We start from the raw sequence: 14,788 nt of genomic DNA on the forward strand, positions 1-14,788 counted from the left end.
AGCAGAATTATACAATTTGGTATATTGGTATATATTGGTAAGAAAACTTTTTATCAGCTCAAGAGCAGTGCCACGTATTCCGTAGCAATATTGAACTTTACTTATCATATGTTATGGTCAACTGTACCAAATGCCTTTGACAAGTCAAGAAATATGCAACAGGTATAGAATTTTTGTTTCACATTGTTTAGCAGATCGTCATACAGCGTGCTTATTGCCATTGCAGTGGATGAATTTTTACGAATCCAAATTGTTGAGCACTCAAAAGGTAGAATTTTTCTAGATATGTGTAAATTGTAGTAAATATTTTACTAAAAGGAGAAAGCAGTGATATTGGTCGGTAATTCGTGGAATTATGAGGATCACTTTTTTATAAACCGGAATAACCTCAGCAATTTTTAAGGCATCAGGGAACACTCCAGCAGTGACGCTTTCACAGTCAAATTTCTTTTTTGACTTTTTGTCTTTCAAATTAGAGATTAAGTTATATATTTCATCTGCACTTGCGGGATGAAGAAAAAGAGAACTTTTCACACTGGCTGGAGGCGAAGTTATATCATGTTGGTATTTTGATTGTTTAAGTGTTTTTGCCAAATTTGGTCCAATGTTAACAAAACAATTGTTTAACCGTATCTGTCACTGCTTCCTTTTGGCGGCAAGAGTTACTGGCCGAGACCATCACGTCTACGTCTCTCTTATTGCTAATTACTCCGTCGGCTTATATCAAATAACACCTTGAAAAAGTATGCCGTTGGTCAAAAGCCTTATCTATCACTTCAATCAATTTATTTCGCAAAATATATTCGTGATTGTGTATTTTAGGTAGAAAAGGTGATAAAGACTCGGTTTTAGACCTATTTTCGCCATTTCTTGGTCAAATTTTTCAGTTGACATTTCATTTTGAAAGTCTTCTTGTATTAAACACAGAATTTCATCAATCTTGTTTTTACGTTTCTGTGCAAACAGTATTCCATGCACTTTTTTCACTACAAAGCAATTTGCGCAAATAACGAATTACCTTCCTAATTATTGTCTGCCAGTAAAGAATGACTCATATTGCGTCAGAGACCGACTCCCTACTCAGACAGCAAAATCGACGTTGAATCAATGTAAAAAGACGGATTTTGCTGCCTGGAATTTTAGCGCCGTCGCGTTTGACTGACAAGCACAAAATGAAACCGCACGCTAATAGTAAACTGTCAATCAAACTATTGAATAAACCCGAACTTTTCCTGCATTTCATAACTGGCTGTGACAAAAGGTTTATTGTAAACTTCACAATTATCCGATACCAACATATTCGGGATTAAAACTTAGGGCAAGAAAAAAAAGTAAAAGTCAAGAAATCTCAAGTTTCTAGCGTCACCGCTTCTATGTGAAATTGCTGAAATAGCAGAGGGCGAGACCATAAGGTCTCGCCAGCATGTGACAGTGATAGATACGCCAGTGACAGATACGGTTAATTCCTCTGCTTTATCTTTTGAAAACGTCAGAGGTTTGCCATTTGTAGCAATTACTTTAGAGGGCATTGTGGTTGGTTTTCTTTTATATACTGGATAATTCACAAATACTTTTCCATATTTTGTTGGAATCGTTTTTTTTAGGGTGTTGTGATAATATTTACGTTTAGCGGCCTCGATAGTACGGTTAAGTAGATTACGGTAAGTTTTATATCGTTCATGCAATGCATGCTTAAATTTTTTATGTGGACGTTTAAATATGGAATTTTTCGTTTTAAATGATTTTAACAGTCCACGACTGATCTACCGTTTAAGCTTGACGCGCTTCTCTTTACGGGTAGCTTTTCGATAAGGAGCATGATTGTTTACTTTCAGGGGTGGGCAACATACGGCTAGCGGGCCGTATGCGGCCCTTTTCCATTTTTTGCGCGGCCCTTCATCTTCTTCCAGCTACTTTTCCCAAATAAGGCTATTTAAATTAAGGTTATTTTCATCTCGATTTATACAATTTCGAAGCTTAAGAAGTGATATGACCGTCTTTTCACTCCCCTGTACCTGTGAAATAGGTTTTGCGCCTGTAGAAATCTAACTTGAATTGAATTCACTGCAGGAGGATGACATTCTTGTACAAAATTTCAATAAGATAAACTCAACTGCTGAAAATATGAATTAGTGTTTATTTGATGTGCGGCCCTCCTGTAAGCATTACATTTTCCTAACTTGACCTTGTGTTAAAAAGGTTGCCCACCCCTGGTTTACTACTTCAGAAAAAATGCTCTCAAATTTATCAAAGCATTCATGCACTGACAGAGCGTTGCGATTATTACTATAATTGAGTTTGTGGTCTAACTCGTCGATGTTCACGATTAAAGTTATGCAATGCATGTCACGAACGTAAAATACTTGGTCATTATTCATTGTTTTTATTGGTGTCTGTTCAAAACTAATAACTAATACAGGAAAATGAGCGGATAGATTACTCACAAGGATGCCACTTAATACCTAGTCGTTTATGTCCGACGCAGAAATATGATTAAGTAATGTTTTAGAGTTCGGCGTTAATCTAGTAGGTTGATTAATAAGGCACTTGCAAGAAAAACTTAAAAGCATATTGCATACCTCCGATACGAATGTTTTGTTGATATTTGCACAAATTAATAATAAGATCACCTAATACATAAAGTGGGTTTTTATAATATAAGTTAAAATTTGAAAAATATCTGATGTAGCTTTGCAAAAGTTGTCTATATCTTGCAATGTGTACACAGGGTGACGATAAGTTACACCAATCGTTACGTGGTTATTTACCGTTTCTACGTTTATTCACAAACTTTCAGAGTTTGGTATGCTTGGATCAAACTGTTTGCAAATTGAAAATTCAAGAGTTTCCTTAATGTACAAACCCACACCACCAGCTTTGGTTGAACTAATTCTCCTTTTCAACTTACAGAAGCTGTTCAATAAGGAAAGTATTTGTTTGATGAAGTTGTTAGCTTGAGTATTGGAATAAAAAACAACTGTTCCTTTAAAAGCTACCTTTGGACCAGTTTTAAGCTTGACGTAGAAACAAGCCTACGCTTCTTTTAACCGGAATCGGTTTTCAAGCTCTGATAGACAACATTGGAAACAGAATGACGCACATCAACAATTAAAATTCTGTTAAAACTTGGAAATTGTTGTACTATAGTTATGTCTTGCTGCAATCGAAGTTCCATAGCAAGAAGAAGAGCAGAGATTACGAGAAATGGAGACAAGATTTCATGTAGCCTACTCGCTTATTGTACTGCCGTTAGCCTATACTTTGCTCGAAACAACACAGTCATAGGTAAGGCTCCCCAAAAACGTTGCTAGGAAAACATCTCTGTAGTGCATGTCTCGGACCATGCGCTTGAGCAACGCACTGTGAGGACATTTTTCGTTGTGCGGCACCTTGTGGAAGGGTAGTTCACTGTTATGAAAACTACAATAACAAGCGGAAAACCTCACTCTGTCAATCCAGGTGACGGGGCGTGAATCAACGGTTTAAGATTTTTACAAGTATGCGAAACTGCGCGAGATTTCGGATATTTTCCTAGTTGAAGAATAAAGATTCAATCACATCACGTCATCTTGCGTTGTTTTAATTCACTTAAATAAATTTAAGAAATAGTTTGTTCGTTTCAGTTTGTTTCCTCAAGTCCAGTTGAATGCAGTGACTGAGTTAAAGCGAAAACATTGCAAAGAACAAGCGATGTAGACATGTAGGCTCAAACTAGGCTAGGTTACTGCAGCTTTTCCTAATGGTTTTGTAGAAGAGCTTAAACGATTAGCAGTTGTTGATAGTTAGCACCATCTGATAACCTAACTGAAGTGATGTTGTCCACTGGTAATCGATGCTTGAAATAAAACTGATGAACTCCATTTGCTCTAAATTCGAAGGATTCTCTGTCTTTTGTCAGAGATATCTCGATCTGAAAATGAACAAAAATTAATGAATAATGAAAATGAATCAATGTAGCTTTAAACATTTCTTGATTAGCTGCACTGAGTGGATGAAATAATTGAAAGACAACAACACTTCGACAGTCAGAAACTTCACTATTTCAATCTCAGCAACGGGCTTGCATCAGTTTTTCAAAGCCTCTACAAGCATTCAGAACTGCTAGGAATAACGTATCAGAGGCTTTCTCAGGCTAACGATACAAATTCAAACAAAAATAAGTTTGCAATATAAGGAAATCACTAGGCAGTAGCCAGTGAGCTGTTATGAAGACACTTTAGGCTGCTATTTGGCCAGACTTGCCACATTATTTTGATCCATCACAAAAGATTAATTGCATTCGCAGCTGCAAGGGTAGTCAGATAAAATTTCAATTTATTTTAAAATATTAAAAGATTGCAGGTAAAAATGTAGTAGCAAATATTGATTTGGGTAATTGTAAATACTTTCTATTCATTGGGCCTACTCCACTTGGTCGCATTTGAAGTCCTTTATGCAATCCTTTATAGTAGGGGAAGGTCAGGTTAGTTGACTCAACAGAATAGTTCTCACCGCCGATATCTAACCAGCCATGCGTAAGTATGAGGCACATTCTCCATAATTTTGATTGCTCTTTTCTCAGCAGAACGCAAACACTAATCTTTTCTCAAAAAGATACGCAAAACTAATAGAGGAGAAATTCCAATAAGAGAAGATAAGATAAATAGTTGTTTATTGGCCGCTGCGAAAAGATGTACAATAAATCAAAACACAATGGTCAGTAAAACTGTTGAAAAGATTACAATAAAAAAACGAATAAAAATGATGGTAGCATCACAGCAGCGGGAGGCTGCGAAGTGATCATTCAAGGTCTTCAAGTCAAGCAGCCACCCTCAACATATCATGATAATTATAATTGGATAATTGAGACAAAGAAATAATAATAAATAAATAACGGTGAAGCTGTAAAAGATGATAAGAAATTAAAAAAAAATAGCCTATGTTAGCCTACAATTGTAAGTCTGATTGGTAGGTTAATTTAGCATTTGCCTAATACGAGTCAATAATTTTCTTTTTGTACATTCTTTTAAAAGTTGTGAAGGAGGATTTGCTAATTTCAACTGATATATTATTTCAAATTTTTGCACCAGAGTATTTTATAGAGCGTTGTACAGTAGTTTAGTGGTTGTGTATCGATAATAATATTAATCTAGGTTGGTCGAGTTCCGAGTAGTAAAGTTGTGAATTTCGTAGCTTTTTTCAAAGTAGTTTTGAAAAGTGCCGGGTAATAAATTAAAACTAAACTGGTACATAAATTTAGCAATTTCAAAGTTGTACAGATCTTTTAACTTTAGGACATTGAGTTGTTTATAAAAGGATGTTTGAACAAGCTACAAATGCCATGCGTGCTGGTACATCTGGACGGAGAGTGCAAAGCAGTTTGGAATCAAGTAAACAACGCTTCGACGGTATTTAAAAACGGTTTCCAAAGACTCATCAAGCAAAATAAAAACGGGATATGCAAATTACAGAAAAATTTTCACGGATGAAGTGGAGAACAATTTGGCTGAACAATGCAATTAATTAGGACATTAATTTGGAACATTAATAAGGAACCAATAAGCAATTAAATAGAAACATTGATTTGGAAAAGCAACATCATGGTCTATCTATAGATAAAGTAAAAATTCTAGCTTGCGAATTTGCTGAGCAAAACCAAGTCACCGTTCCCAAAAACTGATCTGACAACAAGAAGGCAGGAAGAGAGTGGTTGTGGTCATTCATGAAAGGGCCATAATTTAGCATTAAGATCACCTGCAGCAACAACACTTGGACGAACAACATCGTTTAATCACACCACCGTTAGTGTTTTCCTTAGTAATATCTCTGATGTCATGGAGAGGTATCACTTTTCACCAGAAAACATATTATACAATATGAATGAGACAGGATGTTTGACGACTCAAACTCCACTCAAAGTGATTGCTTTGAAAGGAGCTAAACAAGTTGGTGCCGTGACTTCCACTAAACGTGACTCTCGTTACAATGATTGGCACAATAAATGCAATTGGAAACACAGTCCACCTTACTTTATTTTCCCAAGGGCACGCATTGCAAAGGAATCTATGCTAGCAGGGGCGCCACTGGGTTTGCTGGATGTGCTGCAAAAAGTGGATGGATAAACGAAGAAATCTTTATAAAATATCTTGAGCACTTCATCTATTTCACTAAATGCAGTATTGAAAATCTTGATCTTTTGATCATGGACATTCATGCATCACATGTTTCTCTCATGGCTTCGTTGATGGGGAGAAAACACGGATTCGTGAAGGTGACATTCCATCCCCATACATCGCACAAGTTGCAACCCCTAGACCGTACAGTCTATGGTTCATTTAAAAGGTATTATAATTCAGCTCTAGACAACTGGATGAGGGAGAACTTTGCGACAACATTTTCCATTTATGGCATTGCTGAACTCGTAAAACAAGTGTTTGAGCTTGCGTTCACTCGGAAAAATATCAAATCTGGCTTTCCAAGCACTGGAATCTGCCCACTAAGCCCAGACGTTTTTACGGATGACGACATTGCTCCATCTGCCATTACAGATCGACCACCAGTAGATTCAGTCACAGAGTGAATTGGATTTGAGCCGTGCAGAGCTGACGGAAGAACCAGTTCCCAGAAGAGGCATAGATGAATTGAATGATGCTTGTGAGGATGTGGCATCAAGCGTTTTTTCAGAAACTTCTACAAGGAAAGTGTTAGTATCTCTTTGTTCAGCAAATGAGTAAGTTGGTGATTGCATCTCTTCTGCCACAGGGCCAAGATGCGAGGAAGTTGAGACACTGGAGTCGCTTGTTCGTTTTGCGGCCTACAAGTTACCCAGTGACATCTTACCACTACCAAAAGCTGCAGACAGAAAACAAAAAGGAAAAAAAAGCAGATCACTAATTTTAACAGACACTCCAGAAAAATCTATCTTGAGAAAGAAACAAAACTAAAATCAATAACAATCAGAAGCCGAAGGTCTCCCAAAAGAAAACAAGAAAAAGTAATTTAAACACAAAGAAAACACGAAACAGAGCAAAAATATCCTCCGATTCTGAGTTCTTCAGAGGAATCTGGTTGGGACCGTATGTTGCTTCTGGATTCCGACAGTGACGTCAGCGATGACGTATACGACAAAGATTTTTTATGCTGCATTTGAGAAGACACTTGGGCAAACAGCAAATCCAAGGAAAATGGGTGCAATGCGTTTTCTTTGGATGCTGCTTCTGTTGCTTTGCTGAGATGAATTCTAGCACGTCCAATGAATGCTCTAGCTGGGCACATCTTGACTGCACAGACACGACAGCTTACTTTTTTGTCAATGCTGTACATAAATTTCGTGTTACCAGTGTAGTAGCCTAGGTCTACAATCTACATATAAGTTGATGTGTTATAAATTGCAACCAATCGCAATGCATGTTAGTTCGTTAGTACAGCGTACTATGTTTTGTCTGCTACTATAAGGGTTTCAACTTCTGTCCGGCAGAAAAAAGCTCCATCAAGTGTAATGGATGTACCAGCTGAAAGTATCTTAATTGTACACACAACAGCTGATTTCGTTTGTCAATACTGTAATTATAAGTAGCCTATGTCTGCCCTTAACAATAGAAGTGCTACATATAATTTATTCGATGCCTACACGCGAATTGTACAATAGGGAGGGCCGTCAATGCACTTTTTTTGTCAAATCACTTAGCAACTCGGCTCAGATAGGAGGCTTAGGTCACAAACAAATAATCTGTAAATATTTTTTAGATCGGGGCGCGGGAAGACGTCGCACAAAAAAGTCAATATTACCCCAAAAAGTAAAAAAAGCATTTTTTTTCCAAAAAAACTTAAATAATTAAAAAATAGAAAATACGCAAAACGACGAAAACAATCACAGAACGTAATCTTTTTTTTAGTCAAAACGTGAACGATGTGAGCGAGCAGCAGTTCGCGTCAGAAAGTTCATGTCTGTTGTCATGGCCGATGGCTTCATCGCTTATACTTCGGTGACGGGTTTGATTTCGCGCTCAACTGCTTGTGTGCCGGACGGAAAACTGTCAATCGATGTAGGAGCATCGGTCTCGACGAAAAGCTCTGTGAGCTGTTCCATGCTGAAATCGTGTAGAATTAGTGGCTCAGTGAGTTTCCGCTCGTTCCATCGGAGCAACGAGTTTGTTGTCAAATCTGTGTACTCAAAGTTTAGTTTAGGAATTTCGTAGGGACGTATCCCACCAGTGTACTCGTTCCTCGCTTTCTGGATCCGATTTAGTCTACGCATTGGTTTAGAATCGTCATGCAGAAGGGCCAACACTACATTCTCGAATGCGCAGCGAAGGCGTTTGATTGTAGGCCACTGTCGACGACTTTTCTAATTGGCCTGTCAGATAGCGAGTCAGCTTAACCAACCGAAGAAAGGACCGAGCAGCAAAGTGACCTTCTTGTTTTGCTTGGTAGTAAACCAGATGGGAGCGTAAACTTTAACGATGTACGTCGTCATTTCTATCAGCGCCTCTGTTGGTTCTGGCTCCGAGATATAAAGTCGGCATATCCTTGAAGCGAGATTAAGCCATCGTGCATGACCCTGTTTTCCTGGATCACGGAATCAAATGCTTTCTGGAGGCAGACTTCCCTCGATGACCAACACATCGAGCAGATACTTTTGATCGCCACTACTTCCATCACATCGACTTCTGTCAGATTGGATTTTATCTTCTCGAACTCGACGACTGCAAATTCTCCCATTTTGCACTTATCATTAACGACGACACGGTCGATAAATCCTTTGAAGGTTTGCGGTCCTGATGATTTCCCTTCCAGCTCGCCGAAGATATGCCGAAGCAGGAGTTCATTGAGGTGAAACTGGCAAATCGATCATTGCACCGTACTTCCAATATGTTGCTCAATGGTGGTGATGGCTCCTGTGTGCATACCTGCATTGAGGGTAGTTCCGTCGCATCCAACGACCAGAATGCCTTTCACGTTAGTCCCTTGACTTCAAGAGCAGCCAACATCGTTTTGGCAATGGTCTTCCCAGTTGAGCACCCTTGAATGGAAACGTGGTCGATATATTCAGATCCTGGGTATTTCAGCATCTCGTTGCCTAGTGGGCTTCGATTTATTTTCGACGATAGCTAGTTATGCCATTAAATTTAAGGGTTTTATCCTTTCTGTCGTCAAAGTAAAGGCTTTCAAGTATTGTGTCGAGCGAACTGGAAGCGAAGTGACTCGTCTCTAAACGGAGCAGTTTTCGTGCACGAACGAGCTTGTTTTTGTCGACTATCATCGTCGGATTGAAATCATCTTTTGTGTCCATTAATGTTGCGGTTGCGAGGGCAGCTACTGCTCGACTTAGAATTCCATACCTTTCCACCTCACGCGCAACTGTACGAAGATCGAAAGTACATCACTCTTGCTCTTCTTCGAGTTCTTCTCTGCCGATCGAGCACTCTAAAAGGGAAGCGCCTTCTAGGAGTTTCTTCTGTATTGTAGTCATCCGAGTCGTGAGTACATTCTTCGCGTTCTTTCACTCGTTTTCTCGCGAAAGCAGTTGCTCCTTCCCTCGTCCCTCTTCTTTTCAGATTTGCGCCTCCCAATCGACGTTTCTAATGAAACCAATGCGTGCTCCACGTTGGTCGATAACGAAATCAACTTCGGGTGAGTACAGCAATTTGTCGTCAACGACGTCGAAAAGCGTGTGGAGGCAAAGACTGGCATTCAATGAAGTTTTCCATTCAGCCTTCTTTCTCGCCGTGGGGATTTTTTTCTTCATCTTAACCATGGCCCATTCCTTCAAGATCTTCTTGATCACTCCCTCATACGTAATAATCGCCACTGTGGCGAAATCGTAGATACTTTTTTAGTCGACACTGCTTCCGCCAATTCGTGCAGCTCCATTTCCTTCTTTTAATCTCCGGTGTCCTTATTCTTCATGATTTTATTTTTTTTACTAGGGCGCTTTTGTAGAGAACGTCACCACTGGTGGGGGGTAATATCCATGAAATGGGGTGATTTACTGATTATTTGGACCGTGTTTTACACAAGCCCGGATTTAAGGGGGGGCAGAGGGTGCATTTGCCCTGAGACAACCTTTTGAAGGGCCTCTCGACATGGAAAATGTGATTTTGTGTTATTATCATTATTTTCTCTCAGCCTTTGAAGTTTCTGCAAAATGCCTCCTTTTTCAAGGTTAATTTTAGTCACAAGGTGGCGACTGAGCTTGGCGTAAAGGCATTAGCAACCGTGTGGTGACTTTCAAGTTATTTTGTAAAGTTTTTCGCGCCCTAGGCGCAAAATTTTTTTTGCACGGACCCCCCGGTCTAAGGGTGTCCCGAGCCTCTATCAGCTAAACTAGCCCCTGGTTGTGCGCCGTCTTCCTGGCGTTCAATTAAAACATTGTTTTCGATTTCGCTATTTACTCGACGAACCTCCTAAGAAACTCGAGTTGCTAAGCAATCTGTTTCCGACGGCCCTCCCTATTGTACAATAGGGTGGCTCGTTTTTGAACTTTTTTTTTAAATTCTCTTGGGGTAGTGGGGAAATGGTGCCAATGAGTGAGAAAACAATCATGACAAAATTTGAGATTTGTAAAAAATTGTCTTCAGCCTCCTCATGGGGCCCAAAAATTGAAAAATGGGGTCAAAAACGCATTTTTTTTCAAAAATATTTTTAGTTTGGGTAGATACAGTATTGTTTAGATATATCTAATTAGCCTAAGAAAAAAAATTGGAGTCATTTGAACTATTCCTTCAGCTTCCTCACAGCTTATGAAAATTTCAATTTTGCTGAAAATTTCGCATTTTTGTTTGTGGTTACTTGATACATAATTGCGTTAGACATTTTTCCAGCTATGAAACGTCATTGTATTACTCTTTATAGACCTGCCCTGAGCTGTTGCGTCATTTTTTTAATGAAATTGGGTTAATTTGGTAGGAAAAAGTGACGTCTTTTATTTGAATTTACGTCACTGACGAAGTTTGTAGTTATGTAACCACAAACAAAAATGCAAAATTTTCAGCAAAATGAAAGTTTTCAGAAGCTGTGAGGAAGCTGAAGGAATAGTTCAAATGACTCCAATTTTTTTTCTTAGGTTAATTAGATATATCTAAACAATATTGTATCTACCCAAACTAAAAATATTTTTGAAAAAAATTGCGTTTTTGACCCCATTTTTCAATTTTTGGGCCCCATGAGGAGGCTGAAGACAATTTTTTACAAATCTCAAATTTTGTCATGATTGTTTTCTCACTCATTGGCACCATTTCCCCACTACCCCGAGAGAATTTAAAAAAAAAGTTCAAAAACGAGCCACCCTATTGTACAACAATATATCCATTTATTATATACCTGTTCAGAATGAGTCAACTATTCCACAGGGTGAGTCAATTAACCCTCAGCATCGGGTTAGTTGTCTCAATTCAGTAACAGTTTTGAAGCATCTGAAGATTATGCTTGAAAACTCATTATCACACTGAAACAAGTTCAGTTACAAAGTTACAGCTTGATAGAAAGAAACTGTTTGGAGTTAGATGCATTTAAGTAAAAAATGAGTCAACTAACCTGACCTTCCCCTAAATATCCGAGTTGCAGCTAAGGCTGTACAAAATAGAATCGTTTTGGTCGAAACGAAACGTTTTATAGCATAGCAAATTACTTTGATATAATTAAAATCTTACCATAAATGGGCCATTTTTAGCAAATGGAAATGCGCCACCAGGAAGTTCGGTCTCTTCGGGACTGTCCCATCCCCCATCGTAGGTATTGCGAACGATAGTCTTGTCTTGGTATCGAATAGATGCATGGAAAGCTCTCTGGTCGGTGGCGGTGAGTAACTCCACCAAGACGCTGCATAAAACACATTTATCACATTTATTTACAACAAAAAGAACAAAAAATAATAATAGTAATAAAGCGTTAATTGTTTATGACCGTGTTGAACATATTTCCAACATCTCAGCATCACACATTATGCCAGACCAAAATAAGGACGCAGCTAATTAACATGAGTAAAAAAATGGTACTTCGAGCAAAGAATACCAGTAAGATTACAACCCACTTTAAGTACGAGTGTTGCAATGCTTGAAGCAACAGTTGTATCAGAGGATTAATAATTTGATTACTGTTCAGCTTGAGAATACATTTTCTCCTCTCGAATATAAACGTTTTCAAAATAAAAAAAATGTTAACAAACCCTCTTCATAGATTTCTCAAACATTAAGAAATAGAGTCACTTACACATCTCCAGTATTAACTCCTACCAGCTTTACACCGGTATCTTGATATTTCTTCAAAGAAATATCGTAAAGAGTGCCTGCAATCTGAAGAAAAGGACAACATAATTAAATTAAATGTGTGGATGTAAATTCTATGGTTTTCAAGCAATTTTTGAAAGCGTTTATCTTGCATTGTGCCTCTACTCAATACGTTGTCGCGTGATATCGTCTTGTCACTTCTACCATTTTTATCAACTTTGGTGTAGAGGTTGCTTTGTTGTAGGCTACCACAATCACAAGCAGATATAACCAAACAACGACATGGTATTTAACATAAGCTAATATAAAGCAATACACTAAACATTTCAAACGTATGTTACACAACATTCCCTTATCGAGCATCTGAACAACTGATATCCAAAAAAATGAAATAAGAAATTCACAAGAATAACTAAACATAGCGAAGAAGATAAGGCACATCGTATGCGCTACAGGACAGTATAAATTTCTGGGCCATATAATAAGAAAGCAAAAACTGGAACATCTCTTTTTAACTATGTAAAGTTTTTGAAAACGTGCACCTGGTAAACAACAAATTCATTTGAAACAATTTAACGACAAGACAGAAACAATCATTCATACAAGATACAACATATATATTAATAGGAATACTTTCTATTATTATTCATCAGATGCCGTCGATGCCTGGTTCAGGCAAGGCAATTGAAGAAGAATCAAACCGCCATCTGATGTGCCTTATTTTTCTTGCCATGTTTGCAGTTCGTATATCATTTCATGAATTTCGGTTGTTCAGATACTGAACAAGAACTAACATAATGTTGTATAAACGAAAGCGTTTGCAATTTATAATTTAATTTTGTATAGGCCTACTGTCACGGTAACTTAGTGGTTAGTTTGTCTGCCTCAAAATTGTTTAACATTGGTTCGTTCTAAGCCTCTGGAGCTGATGACATATCCTTTCACCACCCAAGATTTACAATGCTTCCGGACTACACTGGAAGGCTACTAGAGAGCAGCCAATTGTATGCTTCATCATCCAAGACGCGCAGACCTTCCACTTCATTAGGTCGCTTGAAGATGGTACAGTCGTTGATGATGTGGTGTGCGGTCTGTTCCTCGGCACTACATTCACAGGAAGAGGAAGAAACCATTCTCGTGCATGATAGAGCGGAAAAGTCCCACACCCGTGAGAAGACGGTTAAGGCGCACCCACGCCTGTCTTTGTATGGTCAAGCCGATGGGACGTGTGTTGGTACCAAAAATGAACGAATGGAGTCTGGTGGTATGCATTGCTAATTTAAAATATGCATCGCTAAAACAATGTTTGGAAATTAATATTTTTAATTTGCACAGCCATGAAGCCTTCTATACATTGCATTGGCTTGGAATCGAAGCCGGAACTCCGCGTGGCAGGTGAGGATTTTACCACTGAACCACCAATGCTGGCGGAGCATTGGTGGTCGCTCAGCAAAACAAATAGTATAATATTTCAGTATAATAATGCATTCCGCTGCCCTCTATTCTGTTGCACTTACAATGTCTGCTTTGTAAAGCGCTGAAGAGCAACACATGTCTGGGATGGATATAGCGCTATATCAAAAAACACATATTAGGCTATGTTAAATGCAGTATCATTGCTTGGTTTCATATGCTAATATTTCCACCTTTTTTAGGCAGTTTTTATTTTGTCACGTATTGTTTGCACTGTGATGGTCAGTAATAAAATCAAAGTGAACTAATTGAAGATTCAAAAGTCAAAAATGATCCGATTTGAAAATTTGAAGGACATGCTTTGCACCTGCCCAGGGTATGGGCCACGTGATAACTATGACCAATGTGCTTAACCAATCGCACCAAAGCATAACTCTACGCCTACATAATGTGGCATAGTTTTGATTAATTTGTTGATACACAATCGCTCACCGGTGAAGATATCACTCTTTGGCTCTGAAAAAAAAAGTTAAGGTTACTTCTTAGCCTAATTGTTTATAGCATCAGGAGAGAGTCTGATTTTTTGCACCCCAGACAAGCAGGGCACAACATAACAACAGGGCTGAGCAATATAAGAATATATTATACATATTTACAGCTAGTTTTAACATTTGTTTATTGACAACAACGGTAAGCTGTTACATATTCCTGCAGGATATTTCATAAATGAAACAAGTTGTGAGAGTGCAAACAATAGAATAATTTCTTACCATTTTTCTGATTAAGCACGTCTTAACTACACAAATACGTATAAAATACTAATCTGCATGCAAAAAGTTTTAACTCCAATTAAATTTTGAATTAATTGCACTGTATCGAATCTGCATCAATTTGGAGGCACCAAAGCTTGGACAAAGCAAAAATACAACAACAAAAAAACAGCCTTAGAGTTCTGTTTCTGTGAAGAAAACTTGTTTTTCCATTTTTCAATTTTTTGCTTACAGTATCGTATTGATTAAAGGGAGTTTGTATTGAAAACTCTCTAATTTTAACACCTTTCTGAAAATCTTTGTTTAAGTAGTACGATGAGAATGAACTTTTTTACTTTGAGCCACTAGTTTAAGAAGCGTAAGTAATTTACACATTTTCATTCTTATTTTTATTCATTT

General features: G+C 38.1%; 1 protein-coding gene across 1 annotated transcript; it reads right to left on the reverse strand.

The window, feature by feature from the left end:
• Positions 1 to 2,719: 2,719 nt before the first annotated feature.
• On the reverse strand, positions 2,720 to 14,444 carry LOC145780830 (galectin-5-like). The gene is made up of 5 exons (XM_082592477.1): positions 14,390 to 14,444; positions 14,112 to 14,135; positions 12,190 to 12,272; positions 11,631 to 11,799; positions 2,720 to 3,910 (listed from the first exon to the last, which is right to left on the reverse strand). Exons 1-5 carry the CDS (start codon positions 14,390 to 14,392, stop codon positions 3,758 to 3,760), a joined length of 432 nt encoding a protein of 143 aa, XP_082448603.1. The 5' UTR covers positions 14,393 to 14,444; the 3' UTR covers positions 2,720 to 3,757.
• Positions 14,445 to 14,788: the final 344 nt, after the last annotated feature.

Source organism: Aplidium turbinatum, chromosome 1 (assembly GCF_918807975.1).
Source record: "Aplidium turbinatum chromosome 1, kaAplTurb1.1, whole genome shotgun sequence".
In the NCBI taxonomy this organism is placed as follows: Eukaryota; Metazoa; Chordata; class Ascidiacea; order Aplousobranchia; family Polyclinidae; genus Aplidium; species Aplidium turbinatum.